Source organism: Aquarana catesbeiana, linkage group LG01, assembly GCF_042186555.1.
Source record: "Aquarana catesbeiana isolate 2022-GZ linkage group LG01, ASM4218655v1, whole genome shotgun sequence".
Classification (NCBI taxonomy): domain Eukaryota; kingdom Metazoa; phylum Chordata; class Amphibia; order Anura; family Ranidae; genus Aquarana; species Aquarana catesbeiana.
Genome location: NC_133324.1, coordinates 930,164,966 through 930,182,008, shown reverse-complemented (window position 1 = coordinate 930,182,008; position 17,043 = coordinate 930,164,966). Strand labels below are relative to the sequence as shown.

At 46.9% G+C, this 17,043-nt stretch overlaps 1 protein-coding gene across 1 annotated transcript in view; it reads right to left on the bottom strand.

Annotated features, from left to right (window-relative positions):
- Positions 1 to 16,086, bottom strand: part of NAGK (N-acetylglucosamine kinase) — a 38,522-nt gene extending 22,436 nt beyond the window's left edge. Inside the window, exons 1-4 of the mRNA XM_073611043.1 lie at positions 15,986 to 16,086; positions 9,038 to 9,122; positions 4,912 to 5,010; positions 2,563 to 2,704 (exon numbers count right to left, since the gene is read on the bottom strand). Of these exons, the coding sequence (XP_073467144.1) occupies positions 2,563 to 2,704; positions 4,912 to 5,010; positions 9,038 to 9,122; positions 15,986 to 16,014 (355 nt within the window). The 5' untranslated portion in view covers positions 16,015 to 16,086. The remainder of the gene's footprint in view (positions 1 to 2,562; positions 2,705 to 4,911; positions 5,011 to 9,037; positions 9,123 to 15,985) is intronic.
- Between the last annotated feature and the right edge of the window lie 957 nt (positions 16,087 to 17,043).

Sequence of the window (17,043 nt, the reverse complement as noted above, 5' to 3'; positions counted from 1 at the left end):
ACACGCGTACACCCAGACAGCCATCCAGGTGGCACAAAACCCAGATCACCTGACCTCACCCAAATAAATAGGCACTCCCAGCAGGCCAAGGGACCCAAGAAGATCCCTGCCCATTGGCTGAGATACCCCATTTATTCCTAATGTGTCCTTGCAATGCCAACAGATTCCCTGGCCATCTAGTGACAGAAGAGAGAAGTGCAGCTATTCCAGAATTAGTGTGGAATCAATTGATCTTCTATCAATTGGCCAAGGCAACTATACCTGGCAGGTAAATTTACTAGCAACCCTGCCTAAACATTAGGGTGCTACATCCTCCCCCTGCCTACAAAACTACATCTCAGAGTTTGCAGAAAAATAATTTGAGCTCTCAAGTCTGAGAGCTAATGTCTTGGCAAAAACTGGGATGGGTGGGGAAACAGGAAAGGAATAACAACAACAAGTAATGCACATAGTATATCACAGAAAATAAACATGCGTAACACATGCATGAGCGAATGGTAGTTCACACAGGGTAGATAAAGAACAGGCATTATATATACAGTTTAACGTGTGGTGTATCACCCAACTGGTTAAGGGAGACATATCAACATTAGCCTTATATCCTAAATATCTATCTAATATATACAGTAGGGTTGTCCCGATACCGATACTAGTATCGGTACCGATACCGAGCATTTGCCCAAGTACTTGTACTCGGGCAAATGCTCCCGATGCTTCCGCCGATACCTGTACAGTCAGCAGTGATCGGCGCGTGGGGGAGTTACAAGCTTCTCCCCCTGCGGCTTTCAGCTGCTTAGTGACATACAACGGTGATCGGTGCTTGTAACTCCCCCACACGCGATCACCGCTGACTGTCACCTCATCCTCCATGCCCCCTCCTTTCCTCTGTCCCCCTCCGTTCCGCTGTTCCCCCTCCGTTCCTCTGTCCCCCTCTCCTTCACTGTCCTCCTCCGTTCCGCTGTCCCTCTCTCTTCCTGTGTCCCCCTCCGTTTTGCTGTCCCTCTCCGCTGTGTGAATGGACAGAGTCAGCTGACTCTGTCCATTCACATAACTGAAACATTGTAATCTCCTGTGATTACTATGTCTCAGTTTATGAATGGAGAGGAGCCGCTGTCTTCTCTCTATTCATTCTCAGTGCAGCTGAAGCTGCAGAGAAAGGGACTGGGGAATCTCTATCCTCGGTCTCTTTCTCTGTCTCAAGGGGAAGATATCAGGGGCCTGATATCTCACCAAAGCCCCCCAACAGGGCTAATAAAAAAAAAAAAAAAAAAAAAACACACAACACAGACACCGTTCACCCCCTCCCCCCCCTAAAAAAAAGAAAGGAAAAAAAAAAAAACACTGTGACGTGACATTAAAAAAAAATTATCGGTAATCGGTATCGGCGAGTACTTATCGGTACTTGTACTCGGTCCTAAAAAAGTGGTATCGGGACAACCCTAATATACAGTAATAAAGGGCATGAATATTTTAACATTATTATCCAGGAACACCTTAAAGAGAAATAAACAGCAATGCAAATGCATCCTATCCCTATGATAATACAGTGTAATATGTACATAAGTGAACTTTAAGAAGTTGTTAATTGTCCTCAGCCGAGAACAGCATATAAATTAAAGTGGGTCCCATCCTTGTCTGAAGATGCAACCCTCTTCCACAACTAGTCTACATAAACTTTCCTTTAGCATATTCTATCAATTACTTGAATAGAGGTTTGCGCAGGTCAGCACAGCTCACGCCACCCGATGACCAGCATAAGAACAATCCTGCTACATTGATCAGTCCATCATTCAATTGTAAGGTAAAGGAAATCCTAAACAGAGCAACTTGTGCCTACCATTGCTGACCTCTTTCTGAAAACACCGGTTGCCTGGCTGCCATGCTAAAGAAGAAAGAAAGGAAATGGTGGCACACCACAGACAAAGTCAAGTTCTTGAAAGTTCTTTATTTGTCACCAAGCCAGGCATAAACAAAAGAAAGGTTGACGGGTTTCACACGAATCACTCATGCTTACTCAGGACCAGGTGACTAAGCGCGAATCAGAACGGATTGGTTTATTGGTCCCAGGTCAGAGGAGGCATTGTTCAGAAACACAACCGCCAACGTTTTCAGAAGGAAAAAGCAGCAATGGTGGGTTCTATGTTTTAGGTTCCTTTCACAAGGGGGCCAGGAGAAGAAAAGAAACAGGTGGCTGATTGGCGTTTTTACCCACCTACCAACGGAGACAGCCCCGCCTGGAGAAGTACACATTGTCATGGCCATGATTTGCATTGTGGCAATTTTAGCACAGGCATGCAGAGTTTGATGGGAGACATCGCTTGTCAAACTCTCCCCATGTAAGCGAATGGGGCCGCACAGCAACCACAAGCCAATCGCTTGGCTCGCGGTCCTGGCGCAGTCCCACAATGTCTTCAACAAACAGCACCTCTCTCCTGAGCCTGCTGTAAGCTGCACTGTGCATGACCTGCAGTTTACCAGGAACAATGAGGCAATAAACGCACAGCAAATGTGTTAGAGATAAAAACCTGGACATGGTATTTAGGTGCATTAGAGAGACGTTACCCAGTTTTGTCGCAGTTGCCATGGCACCAAAGGTGTCATTGGAGATGTGGTAATTCTCGCTGAGCTGAGGGTAGCGCCGATTCAGCTCTTTGACGAGTTCTCCGATGGCTTCTTTCTGCTCCCCGCCACTCAAAGACATACCCTGCGGAGAATCAGAGGACAGGAATAACACTAAGTAAAGAACTGCTCTCCTCATTGATGGGGTGCAGTGAACACCTCTCTATAAGTTCCTGAGGCACAGTAATCTTATTGAAGGACGGGCAGAGGGGGGGTTGCTGATCACTGACTGGACCTGGAAGCCATTACTTGCATATTAGGTGGCCCAAGTTTGGGGGTACACAAGATTTTTATGGAGAGATTGGGGTCTTTTGCCAAGGGGAAGCTGAGCTGAGAGAACCTGGCGCTGGATCTGCCACACCAAAGGGACAGTCACAGAGAGTGAGGACCTTCTGTGTGTGCCTGTCTGCCTACATCCAAGAGAAGAGAACCCGTGAGGATCTGAGCAGAGAGACCGAGCCTTCTGGGACCCAACTTCAGAGGAATGCAGACCACCAAGTGATCAGGATTGGATTTCTGTGTACCTGGATGGGTGAGCTGAACATCTGTGTATATCTCAACACTGACACAGTTAATTCAAGAGAGCCCACCCCCCAGTCTTGATGAGCAGCCCAGTAGTCATCTGCTGCACACCCTTAAAAGGGACAATTATATGTGCATCACTTACAGAAGGGCCCTATATTTCTATATACCGTATATACTCGAGTATAAGTCGATCCGAGTATAAAAGTCGAGGCCCTAATTTACCACAAAAAAAAAAAATGGGAAAAACTTATTGACCCCAGTATAAGACGAGGGTGAGAAATACACAGCTACTGTAAGTGGAAAAGAGGGTCAACAATGCCCATTTGCAGCCTCACTGTGCCCATTTGCAGCCATAGGTCCCCCGAACTTCAAATCAGTATTTAAGGGTTCCTAGATGCCCCCTAACTGCAGCCAAAATTTGGGGTCTCCGAACCCAAAGGGTCCCGAAATGACATTGCTGCAGATGGACACAGTTGACCGAATTTGGGGCCCCGTATCTCGGGGCCACTTAGTGTTAGGAACCCCAAATTTAGTGTGCAAACCCAGTGGAACTAGCACCATAAAATATCCAAAGCTGGGGTTTCTAGCACCAAGTGGCCCCGAGATACAGGGCCCCAAAAATCGGTTCAGAAAATGTCAAGCACTTTTCTGCAGCAGAGAATGACATTTTCCGAACCGGTTTTGGGGCCCCGTATCTCGGTGCCACTTGGTGCTAGGAACCCCAGCTTTGGATATGTTATGGTACCAGTTCCACTGGGTTTGCAAACCACATTTGGGGTTCCTGGCACCAAGTGGCCTGAGATACGGGGCCCCAAAGTCAGTTCAGAAAATGTCAAACACTTTTTCTGCAGCAGAAAATGACATTTTCTGAACCGATTTTGGGGCCCCGTATCTCGGGGCCACTTGGTGCTAGGTACTCTACCTTTCGATATGTTATGGTACCAGTTCCACTGGGTTTGCACACCAAATTTGGGGTTCCTAGCATCAAGTGGCCCTGAGATACAGGGTCCCAAAGTCGGTTCGTAAAATGACATTTTTTGCTGCAGAAAAGTGCTTGACTCGAGTATAAGTCGAGGGGGGCACTTTCAGCACAAAAAAATGTGCTGAAAAACTCGACTTATACTCGAGTATATACGGTATATTATATATTTCTTGGATTAGTTGATGCCAATACTTTACCCTGTTTGCACCAGATATACAATTTGCTTTAGTATTGCTACAGGTAAAATGTATTGCTAGCCTATAGGCCAGTACTCGTTTATTTAGAACAGCATCTTAAAACTTTTTTGGTTGCCTGTTAGTTGTTTATGCATTGTTTAACTGCATTGCTTTAATACATCTATTTAACCCATCGCCCGTCGCTTGGCCTTTTTTCTGTGTACTGTTTATATGACGGATTAAGGCTCATCTTGCATGGTGCCATATTGTACCTTTAGATTTCCTGGTCAGCCCCACCCTCTGCATGAAATGTCTTTGCAAGCCCAGGTATTAGCTTTTAAAAGTAGCAATGACATCATCACTGGCCTGTGCAGCCAGCAGAGCTGTGGGAGGGGCCCCAGCAGGCTCCACCCACTACAGGCTTCCTGTAGAAAACTACAGAAGGGGGTGGAGAAAAGACTAAACACAGATCTTGGAGAAAATACGCAAACACATGACAGGTCTTTATACAGTATCTGCTGATCCCAGACATGTACTGTCTCCGACATACATCAAATCCTTTTCCTGGACAAAGCTGAGCGCCCTCTAGTGGTCTCTAAGGATTCTTACCAGACATCGGATGGGGACCTGGGCATCCAGCCCCGCTTTCTCCTTGGCCTCGGTGACCATGGTATAGATCGCTTCCATGCACCGGTCTGCGCCAACCAGCTGCAAGGAGAGAAAATAAAATCAGCCTTATTTAATAAGCCCATTGCACCTGGTGCTGCTATTAAGCATGTCTGCCTATATTCCAGTATATTGCTGTGCATACCAGTATTTGGGGGTGTCTTTTGGCACCTATGGCTAGCACAATCTAAAAAAAAACAGCTTTAGATACACTGTAATGTTCCTTGAGACATTGGTTTTGATATCAGCTGGCGCCATCATGTGTGTATTTTGTGAATTGACATTTTTTTTTTTCCAACAGAGAAAGTCATTGCCATTTAAAAAAAAAAAACATTTCTGGGGAATGTGCCACAAGGGGAAGCTGTCCTAGGTCTATCTGGCCATCTACACATACTGTACAGGTTTAAAGTAATTTTAATAAAACAATTTTTGAGCAGATTATAAGCTCAGCCTACACATCTTTTTTTTTTTTAGCCATTTTATAGTGTGGGGGAAGGGGTTTACATTCTGTGTGCGAGGGAAGAGATTTTTCTATAACTCCTGTCTTGTAGACACAACAGGAAGTGAGAGATGGTCAGAGAGGTGTAGACGTGCTACGGGAGATGGTCAGAGAGGTGTAGACGTGCTACGGGAGATGGTCAGAGAGGTGTAGACGTGCTACGGGAGATGGTCAGAGAGGTGTAGACGTGCTACGGGAGATGGTCAGAGAGGTGTAGACGTGCTACGGGAGATGGTCAGAGAGGTGTAGACGTGCTACGGGAGATGGTCAGAGAGGTGTAGACGTGCTACGGGAGATGGTCAGAGAGGTGTAGACGTGCTACGGGAGATGGTCAGAGAGGTGTAGACGTGCTACGGGAGATGGTCAGAGAGGTGTAGACGTGCTACGGGAGATGGTCAGAGAGGTGTAGACGTGCTACGGGAGATGGTCAGAGAGGTGTAGACGTGCTACGGGAGATGGTCAGAGAGGTGTAGACGTGCTACGGGAGATGGTCAGAGAGGTGTAGACGTGCTACGGGAGATGGTCAGAGAGGTGTAGACGTGCTACGGGAGATGGTCAGAGAGGTGTAGACGTGCTACGGGAGATGGTCAGAGAGCGTAGACGTGCTACGGGAGATGGTCAGAGAGCGTAGACGTGCTACGGGAGATGGTCAGAGAGCGTAGACGTGCTACGGGAGATGGTCAGAGAGCGTAGACGTGCTACGGGAGATGGTCAGAGAGCGTAGACGTGCTACGGGAGATGGTCAGGGAGCGTAGACGTGCTACGGGAGATGGTCAGAGAGCGTAGACGTGCTACGGGAGATGGTCAGAGAGCGTAGACGTGCTACGGGAGATGGTCAGAGAGCGTAGACGTGCTACGGGAGATGGTCAGAGAGCGTAGACGTGCTACGGGAGATGGTCAGAGAGCGTAGACGTGCTACGGGAGATGGTCAGAGAGCGTAGACGTGCTACGGGAGATGGTCAGAGAGCGTAGACGTGCTACGGGAGATGGTCAGAGAGCGTAGACGTGCTACGGGAGATGGTCAGAGAGCGTAGACGTGCTACGGGAGATGGTCAGAGAGCGTAGACGTGCTACGGGAGATGGTCAGAGAGCGTAGACGTGCTACGGGAGATGGTCAGAGAGCGTAGACGTGCTACGGGAGATGGTCAGAGAGCGTAGACGTGCTACGGGAGATGGTCAGAGAGCGTAGACGTGCTACGGGAGATGGTCAGAGAGCGTAGACGTGCTACGGGAGATGGTCAGAGAGCGTAGACGTGCTACGGGAGATGGTCAGAGAGCGTAGACGTGCTACGGGAGATGGTCAGAGAGCGTAGACGTGCTACGGGAGATGGTCAGAGAGCGTAGACGTGCTACGGGAGATGGTCAGAGAGCGTAGACGTGCTACGGGAGATGGTCAGAGAGCGTAGACGTGCTACGGGAGATGGTCAGAGAGCGTAGACGTGCTACGGGAGATGGTCAGAGAGCGTAGACGTGCTACGGGAGATGGTCAGAGAGCGTAGACGTGCTACGGGAGATGGTCAGAGAGCGTAGACGTGCTACGGGAGATGGTCAGAGAGCGTAGACGTGCTACGGGAGATGGTCAGAGAGCGTAGACGTGCTACGGGAGATGGTCAGAGAGCGTAGACGTGCTACGGGAGATGGTCAGAGAGCGTAGACGTGCTACGGGAGATGGTCAGAGAGCGTAGACGTGCTACGGGAGATGGTCAGAGAGCGTAGACGTGCTACGGGAGATGGTCAGAGAGCGTAGACGTGCTACGGGAGATGGTCAGAGAGCGTAGACGTGCTACGGGAGATGGTCAGAGAGCGTAGACGTGCTACGGGAGATGGTCAGAGAGCGTAGACGTGCTACGGGAGATGGTCAGAGAGCGTAGACGTGCTACGGGAGATGGTCAGAGAGCGTAGACGTGCTACGGGAGATGGTCAGAGAGCGTAGACGTGCTACGGGAGATGGTCAGAGAGCGTAGACGTGCTACGGGAGATGGTCAGAGAGGTGTAGACGTGCTACGGGAGATGGTCAGAGAGCGTAGACGTGCTACGGGAGATGGTCAGAGAGCGTAGACGTGCTACGGGAGATGGTCAGAGAGCGTAGACGTGCTACGGGAGATGGTCAGAGAGCGTAGACGTGCTACGGGAGATGGTCAGAGAGCGTAGACGTGCTACGGGAGATGGTCAGAGAGCGTAGACGTGCTACGGGAGATGGTCAGAGAGCGTAGACGTGCTACGGGAGATGGTCAGAGAGCGTAGACGTGCTACGGGAGATGGTCAGAGAGCGTAGACGTGCTACGGGAGATGGTCAGAGAGCGTAGACGTGCTACGGGAGATGGTCAGAGAGCGTAGACGTGCTACGGGAGATGGTCAGAGAGCGTAGACGTGCTACGGGAGATGGTCAGAGAGCGTAGACGTGCTACGGGAGATGGTCAGAGAGGTGTAGACGTGCTACGGGAGATGGTCAGAGAGGTGTAGACGTGCTACGGGAGATGGTCAGAGAGGTGTAGACGTGCTACGGGAGATGGTCAGAGAGCGTAGACGTGCTACGGGAGATGGTCAGAGAGCGTAGACGTGCTACGGGAGATGGTCAGAGAGCGTAGACGTGCTACGGGAGATGGTCAGAGAGCGTAGACGTGCTACGGGAGATGGTCAGAGAGCGTAGACGTGCTACGGGAGATGGTCAGAGAGCGTAGACGTGCTACGGGAGATGGTCAGAGAGCGTAGACGTGCTACGGGAGATGGTCAGAGAGCGTAGACGTGCTACGGGAGATGGTCAGAGAGCGTAGACGTGCTACGGGAGATGGTCAGAGAGCGTAGACGTGCTACGGGAGATGGTCAGAGAGCGTAGACGTGCTACGGGAGATGGTCAGAGAGCGTAGACGTGCTACGGGAGATGGTCAGAGAGCGTAGACGTGCTACGGGAGATGGTCAGAGAGCGTAGACGTGCTACGGGAGATGGTCAGAGAGCGTAGACGTGCTACGGGAGATGGTCAGAGAGCGTAGACGTGCTACGGGAGATGGTCAGAGAGCGTAGACGTGCTATGGGAAATGGTCAGAGAAGGGTAGGCATGATACGGGAGATGGTCAGAGCGTGTAGACATGATATGGAAGATTGTTAAAGTGTGTAGACATGATATGGGAGATGGTCAGAGAGGGTAGACATGATACAGGACATGGTCAGAGAGGGTAGACATGATACAGGACATGGTCAGAGAGGGTAGACATGATACAGGACATGGTCAGAGAGGGTAGACATGATACAGGAGATGGTCAGAGAGTGTAGACATGCTTTCAGAGACAGTCGTAGACTGGAGACACATTACACTGGACTTCTAGAGATCCCCGGTATTACACTCTTTACACACTAACACTGTTACCTGTGTACCCCCTACAGCCTCCTTTATATTGGTTGATGGCACACAGGCTTAATACAAGTTCAACATAAGTCTGAAAGAGGACCTGTCTCTCCCCATAACATACATGGACCCCTCCAAGCTCCATATCCAGAGAACACCAACCTCCTGGTGTGACATTACATCCCCCCCATGTATTTGTATTATAAGGTAAGTGGTGAACGGTTACCCAGTGATTGGTGCAGGGGCCTTCCGTCTCACACAGGATCCGCCCATCCTCTGCGATCAGCACAGCTTTGGAGTGAGTCCCACCACTGCTCAAAGAGAAGACAATGACATCACAGTATGAAGGAGGCGTTCCGTGACACTCACACCCCATCCCCCGACACACGGTCCTCCATTACTCTCAACTGCCAACCTGCAACAGTCGTCAGACCACCAGAAACAGGGGAGCTTCCAAATAACACCGCTCCCCAATGTACCCGCCCCTGGGAGGAGATTGTCTTCTTTGTGTCCCCGGGGGCCCCCAAGGTGCAATCACCCGGCAGTCTGTGACTCCAGCTCCAAATCAGAGCTCTGGCACCATGCATGGTGGGTCCCCCTAGGTGGCACTTTGCATTTTCTCACATCTAATTGTATGTGCTGGAAATGTATGGAGCCCGTTCCCGGGGATTATTGTTCCCGGGAAGATTATTTATGTATGACAGGTGAAATCTAATATCGGACACGGCTGACCAATCATAAACAAGCATGTGGGGTGTTTAGGGACTTCACTGGCCCCATGCTTGTCCCAGGTCAGTGAAGCCCAGAGTAATCCTTCCAATGTTCCATTAAGGGGCCAGTTCACACCACATGCAGTCCAGTGCGTTTTTTCTTTTCTGCATCAAAAACGCATGGAAAGTAGGTTATATGGTTTTCAATGGCATAGTTTACACCAGTGCGTTCCAGTTCCAGTCCAGAAGTGTTCCAGATGCTTTTCTGCATGTGCGCTTTTGTTGCGTTTTTGATGCATTTTTGGTGCGTTTTTGATGCAGTCCAGTGCATTTTTCCCTCATTTTTCCTTAAGCCTCCGTTCACATCTAGGCGTTGCTATTTTACAGGCATTTTACTGACATTTTTTCCAGGAGTTTTTCTACAGGCCAGGTCACCAATGTAAAAAGCAGTAAAAGGCCTGCAATCTGCCAAAAAAGAAGCTCATGTACTTTTTTTTTGAGCGACGGTTGTTTTGCTTTAGGCGACAGAACACTCAGATGTGAACAGGGGGCCACTGAAATGAATGGGATTTGTCTTGTTGGGCGTTTTTCCAGCTGAGGCTTAGAGCAGAAAAACGCCCAAAAACACTGAGGTGTGAACAAAGCCTAAATGAGGACATGTGCGTTCCAGTGCATTTTTTTGGTGCGTTTTACAGCATTCCAGTACAGTCCAGTGCAGGAAAAAATGCAGCACGTTCTACTTTTTGTTCTGGAACGCACGGAGTGAGTGGAGTGAGTCACTGGAACACACACGTCCTTATTTAGGGCCAGTTCACACCACATGCTGTCCAGTGCGTTTTTTTTTTCTGCATCAAAAATGCATGGAAAGTAGGTTATATGGTTTTTCAATGGCATAGTTCACACCAGTGCTTGCAGCTCCAGTGCGTCCCAGCTCCAGACAAAAAAGTAGAACATGCTGCATTTTTCCTGTGCTGGACTGTATTGGAACGCTGTAAATCGCATAAAAAATGCACTGGAACACACATGTCCTTATTTAGGGTTAAAGTGATTGTAAGGGTTCTTTTTTTTTTTTTTTAATCTTTTTTATTTTTAACTGCTTGCTGACCAGTCATTATACTGCTGCAGGTCAGCATGATCCCGCAAGCCGTCGTAGCTATACATCAGCTTGCGGGATCGGGATAGCAGGCGCGCACGCTGCACAGCGGAGTGCCGATGCTCGTGCCCGATGGTTGCGATGACCGCCGGCCACGAGCGATCGCGGTCATGAGAGGCAGAACAGGGACGTGTGTGTAAACACACAAATCCCTGTTCTGTTCTATGAGTGACAGATCGTGAGTTCCTAATATCTAGGAACCTCAATCTGTCATTTCCTCTAGGTCAGTCCCCTCCCCCTACAGTTAGAAACACACATAGGGAACACAATTAACCCCTTGATCGCCCCCTAGTGTTAACCCCTTCCCTGCCAGTGACATTTATACAGTAATCAGTGCATTTTTATAGCACTGATCGCTGTATAAATACCAATGGTCCAGAAAATGTGTCAAAAGTGTCCGATGTGTCCGCCATAATGTCGAAGTCCACAAAAAAAATAAATAAATAAATAAATAAATAATATCGCAGATTGCCGCCATTACTAGTAAAAAAATAAAATAAATAATAATAAAAATGCTATAAATCTATCCCCCATTTTGTAGACACTATAACTTTTGCGCAAACCAATCAATAAACGCTTATTGCAATTTTTTTGTTTACCAAAAATATGTAGAAGAATACATATCGGCCTAAACTGAGTAAAAAATTTGCTTTTTAAAAAAAAAAAATGGGGATATTTATTATAGCAAAAAACACAGAATATTGTGTTTTTTTCAAAACTGTCGCTTTTTTTTGGTTTATAGCGCAAAAAATAAAAAACGGCAGAGGTGATCAATTATCACCAAAAGAAATCTCTATTTGTGGGAAAAAAGGGGAAAAAAAATTTGTTTGGGTGCAACGTCGCACGACTGCGCAATTGTCAGTTAAAGCAACGCAGTGCCGAATCGCAAAAAATGGTCTGGTCATTCAGCAGCCAAATCTTCCGGGGCTGAAGTGGTTAAATAACAAACATATCATACTCGTTTTGCACAGAGTGGCCCCGATCCTCCTCTTCTGGGGTCCCCTGGCGGCTCTCACGGCTCCTCCCCACATCAGATAACCCCCGAGGAGAAGCGCTCTCCCGAGGGGGTTACCTTGCGGCACGCTCCCGAGTTCAGCACTCGGCGTCCATAGCTGCAGAATGTATGACTTGGCCCCGCCCCCATCATTGGATTTGATTGACAGTAGCGGGAGCCAATGGCTGCGCTGCTATTAATCTATTCAATCAAGAGCTGAGGACTCCGGGCAGAGAGAGGGACAGCACGTCCCCGCTGGATGAAGTTCCAGAGTTCAGGTGAGTAAAACAGGGGGGAGGCTGGGACTGTCAGGTGTTTTTTCACCTTAATGAATAGGATGCATTAAGAGCCCTTGCACACTGGGGCGGGGGGCGGCGTCGGCGGTAAAACGCCGCTATTATTAGCGGCGTTTTACCGTCGGTATTCGGCCGCTAGCGGGGCGGTTTTACCCCCCGCTAGCGGCCGAGAAAGGGTTAAATACCACCGCAAAGCGCCTCTGCAGAGGCGCTTTGCCGGCGGTATAGCCGCGCCGTCCCATTGATTTCAATGGGCAGGAGCGGTAAAGGAGCGGTATACACACCGCTCCGAAGATACTGCTGGCAGGACTTTTTTTACCGTCCTGCCAGCGCATCGCTCCACTGGATACACAGCAGCGGCTGTTTCGGGTCGGTTTGCAGGCGCTATTATTAGCGCAATAGCGCCTGCAAACCGCCCCAGTGTGAAAGGGGTCTAAGGTGAAAAAACACGAAGGGTTTACAACCCCTTTAAGAAAAAAGAGGGGGGAAAAAAATGCATTGGACTGCATCAAAAACGCATCAAAAACGCGCATACAGAAAAGCATCTGGAACACATCCGGACCGCATTTTATATGGTGTAAACTAGCACTCAAGGTTAAGAAAAAAAAATGGGGGAAAAAAAAAATGCACTGGACTGCACCAAAAACGCATAAAAAATGCAACAAAAACGCGCATGCAGAAAAGCATCTGGAACACATCCGGATATACCTGATAGTAAAACCAGAGATGTCATCACTGGGTCTCTGTGATTCTCTATGCAATGCAGACAGATCTTGTCTGGTGGGAGGGGCCAGCAAGGGGGCTGTACAGAGCTTCCCAGCACCCGGCCTCATTATGTCTGCATATCAAAGCCCTCAGTACTGCGGTACCATACACTTTGTTGTGCACGTTTGCTAGATTGTGTGGGGTGCCAATAAAAATGAATGGCACCGTGCGTTTTTGTGTGCTGCAGGGTAACACCTGATTTTTGCACCGCATTCTGGAGTGAACGGGCCCGCAGGCTGCATTCACGATTTTTTGTGGAGCGATTTGCACTCAATATCACGTGTCGCATATGTCGCATTTGTCACCTATAAAGAAGCTCATGCTCCTTTTCAGGTCAGACAAGCTTCACACGATTTTTTAAAGGCGCGGTATGCTGGGCGATCCTGTCGCGTGAAAATCGCATTGCGTTTGGGGTGCTATTAAAGGACACTTGGTACCCAAACGCATGTTGTGCGGCGATTGCCATGCGATTTGGAATCGCAAAGAATTCTGTGCGAATGGAGTCTGCCCGGCCGGCCCGGATATTAGGCTGACGTCACACTTTCACGTAGTGGAAGCGATTTCGCGTGTCGCACAACCCATTCACTTCGTGGGTTATCCTATGTGTGTTTGTCGCCCGACAAGAAGCTCATGCTCCTTATCAGGCGATAAGAGTCACGCGATTTGCTGCGCGATCCTGTTATACCCCATTCACACTTGTGCGACTTGTCATAAGACTTTGGACCTCGCATGACAGATTGTAACCCATGTTTTCCCAATGATAACCATTCATAGATGTGCGACTTAAAGTTGCAGGGACTTCAAGGTAGCTCATGCACTACTTCGGTCCGACTTTCATGCAACTTGAGGGCCACAGACTACAATGTAAACCCTCAAAAGTTGCATGAAAGTCGCACCTGAATGTTTTAGCCTAGATTTCCACTATTGCGACCTGAAAGTCGCCCAATTTTGATGCGACTCGAAGCATTGCCTGTGTATGCTTGAGGTCTATGGACCTCAAGTCACGTCAAAGTGGGACCAAAGTAGTGCAGGGATGGCTTTGAAGTCGCACCGATATGAACGGTACTCATTGGAAATCATGGGATACGACTTGTCGTGCGACTTTGCAGTCCTAAGTCACAGGACAAGTCGCACTAGTGGAAACGTAGCCTTACATGCAACAGCAGGTCCGACTTTGCAGGGGGACAACAATGCACATCCAAGTTGCATCAAAGTTGCAGAAGTGTGAATGGAGCCGGAAGCGTCAACTGCGTCAGAATCGCATTGCGTTTGGAGTGCCATAAGGGATAATGGCACTCGAATGCGTGTTGCACACGATTCAGAATTATGTCGATTCTGCCTGCGATTCCAAATCACAAAGTATAAATGGAGCCTCCCCCCCCCATTCTCACCGGTGCAGCTTTGAAACTGCACAACTTCAAAGCCGCACATCACTGCGATTTGCACTGCCTATTTCATTGCAGCTTCATTTAACAGAAGTCTATGCAAGTCGCAAAGAAGTTGGTAAAAAAGTAGTGCAGGAACCTTTATTCATAATCGCTGCGTCACGAGTCACACCAATAGGAACGGTTCTTCTGCCCGCAACGGGGTGTGACTTGTCATGTGATGTGGAACTGTCAAATCGCACGACAAGTCGCATCATTGTGAGCAAGGGCTTATAATAGTAATAATGTTATTGTTATACAATATTTGTTTTGCAAGAAAACTACATTACTCTGTACTACACCACGGGAGATGACAGTGCTATATACGTGTTTAGTAATAATCATAATATTAATAATAATAATTATTATTATACAGGATTTATATAGCGCCAACAACTTGCGCAGCACTTTACAACATGAGGGCAGACAGTACACTTACAATACAATTCAATACAGGAGGAATCAGAGGGCCCCGCTTGTTAGAGCTTATAATCTAGAATAATCATAAAAACAATAATAATAAATCATTATAATAATAATAATAATAATATTTTTATTATTATGATATTATTATTATTTATTATTAATATTATTATTATTTTTTGTTATTATATTATTTTTATTATTAACAAAAATAATAATAATATAGTATTAATTACCCGTTCACACCGACAGTACGCTAATTTGCGTTCATGGCTTGAAGGGGTTATACCGGGATGATATGCAGCTACACGCCCTGGTACAGTTTTTTTTTAGAGCCAGAGGTCGGCTCTTTAGTGATAACAATCGATGCAGCTAAAAGCCGCTCGGCTGTTATCCTAAAGGATTGGAAGGGGACGGCCCCCCCCCCCTCCCACCGCTCATCCCGGGCCTCCCGTCCCACCAGGAGACCCCATCCACCATTCGGCGCGTCCGCCGCCTAGACTGAGACCCGTACGAAACTTGATTCGGCTCTGATCGGGTCTCCGATGTAAAATCCCGGAAGCGACATCAGGGCGTCACTTCCAGTTTACTCGGCTGCCAATGGCGCGGATTAAAAAAAAAAAAAAAAAATGAATACTTTTTTTTTTTTTTTTTTTTTTTTATTTCATGAAAGTGTCTTCCCCCCCCCCCCCAAAAAAAATTGCGTTTGAAAGACCGCTGCGCAAATACCATGTGACATAAAATATTGCAATGATCGTCATTTTATTCTCTAGGGTCTCTGATATATATATGTGTATCAGAGACCCTAGAGAATAAAATGGCAATCATTGCAATATTTTATGTCACACAGTATTTGCGCAGCGGTCTTTGAAACACACACACATATATTATATATATATATATATATATATATATATATATACACACACACACACAATATATATATATATATATATATATATATATAGTTATAGATATAGTTATAGATATAGTTATAGATATAGAGAGAGCGCGAGATAGATATATATCTATATATAAAATATGTTTGGGGGGGGGGGGGGGGGGTTCTAAGTAATTTTCTAGCAAAAAAATACGAATTTTAACTTTTTAAACAACAAATGTTAGAAATAGGCTTAGGCATGAAAGGGATAATCATAATAATAATATAGTATTAATTAATAATATTATTAGTAATAAGGAAAGCTGTTGAAGGAGAGAAGAGAAGGAAGGTGCTCTTCTATTACATGGGAGGAATGCGGAGCACAAGGAAATGATCAGATTTTATAATCATTAATATTCCCAGATAAGAGAAGGAAGCAGATTTCCTGTTCCAATGTTTCTGATACAAAGTAACAATAATTGGAATCAATAGAAAAGTCATGTATAGATCAGGAAATAGAAGATCTCACCCCTCCACTCCTCCATACACTGCGGGCATGGTGCTTCTTCCCAGCCCTGCCTGGTCATGTGACCCTCATGTCAGCTGACTCTGTGGAGGGAAGCAGGAAGTGATGGCTGCAACGTAAACACTCACTTAAAGTGGACCTGTCTCCTCTCACTGCTCCACAAATCATGACACTTCTATACGGGGTTGCCAACCTCCCCACAGCATTTTTTACTGAAAAAAACATGGGAAATTTACTGGCAGAGCACATTTTTTTTTTACTGGCAAGCTGATAAATGACAGAACTCCTATTGAAAAGTAACACAGTGAATGTTTGAACAGTATAAACATGATATGGAAATACCGATAACAAAGACATTTGCTTGAATTACACTTAAAAAGTCAACACAGCATGAAATTATCAGCCCCTGATATTTACTGGCAGTTGTAAAAAAAAAATCATTGATGTTTACAAACTGTCAGTAAATTTACTTGAGGTTGGCAACCCTGCTTCTATACAGTTTTTGTACAAATTCAGCCCAATAAAATCCTACTTATAATATGAGGAGCAGGGCACTGCAGAGGGTTTTACTGATAGGGTGACACACAAATATCCATTCGCTCCAAAATACACGTACGCAGATTTTGCGCGCTTCGCATTAACGGCAATTAATGGTAATATGTCCATGTATAGAGCTCAGCATTCCCTGTTGTTCTCAAGCTAATGAGTGTGAGCTATGAGTAATTAAATTGGTAACATTTTAATTTATTTTAATTCATTTAACCACTTTAGCCCCGAAAGGATTTACCCCCTTAATGACCAGGCCATTTTTTTGGCGATACAGTATTTAGTCACATTAGGCGACCCGTCAGGTTTTGCAATGGAAGTGACTATCCGTCGCCGCCATCTTGCTACACCCGCACTCCTCCACAGTAAGGATACAGCATAGCTCCCAACTGTCCCTGATTTCGAGGGACTGTCCCTGATTTGGAGCAATGTCCCTCTGTCCCTCTTTCCTCCTCATTTGTCCCTCATTTTGGTCTGATCTATATAGTTGTATATAAAATTCACTTTTTATCTAT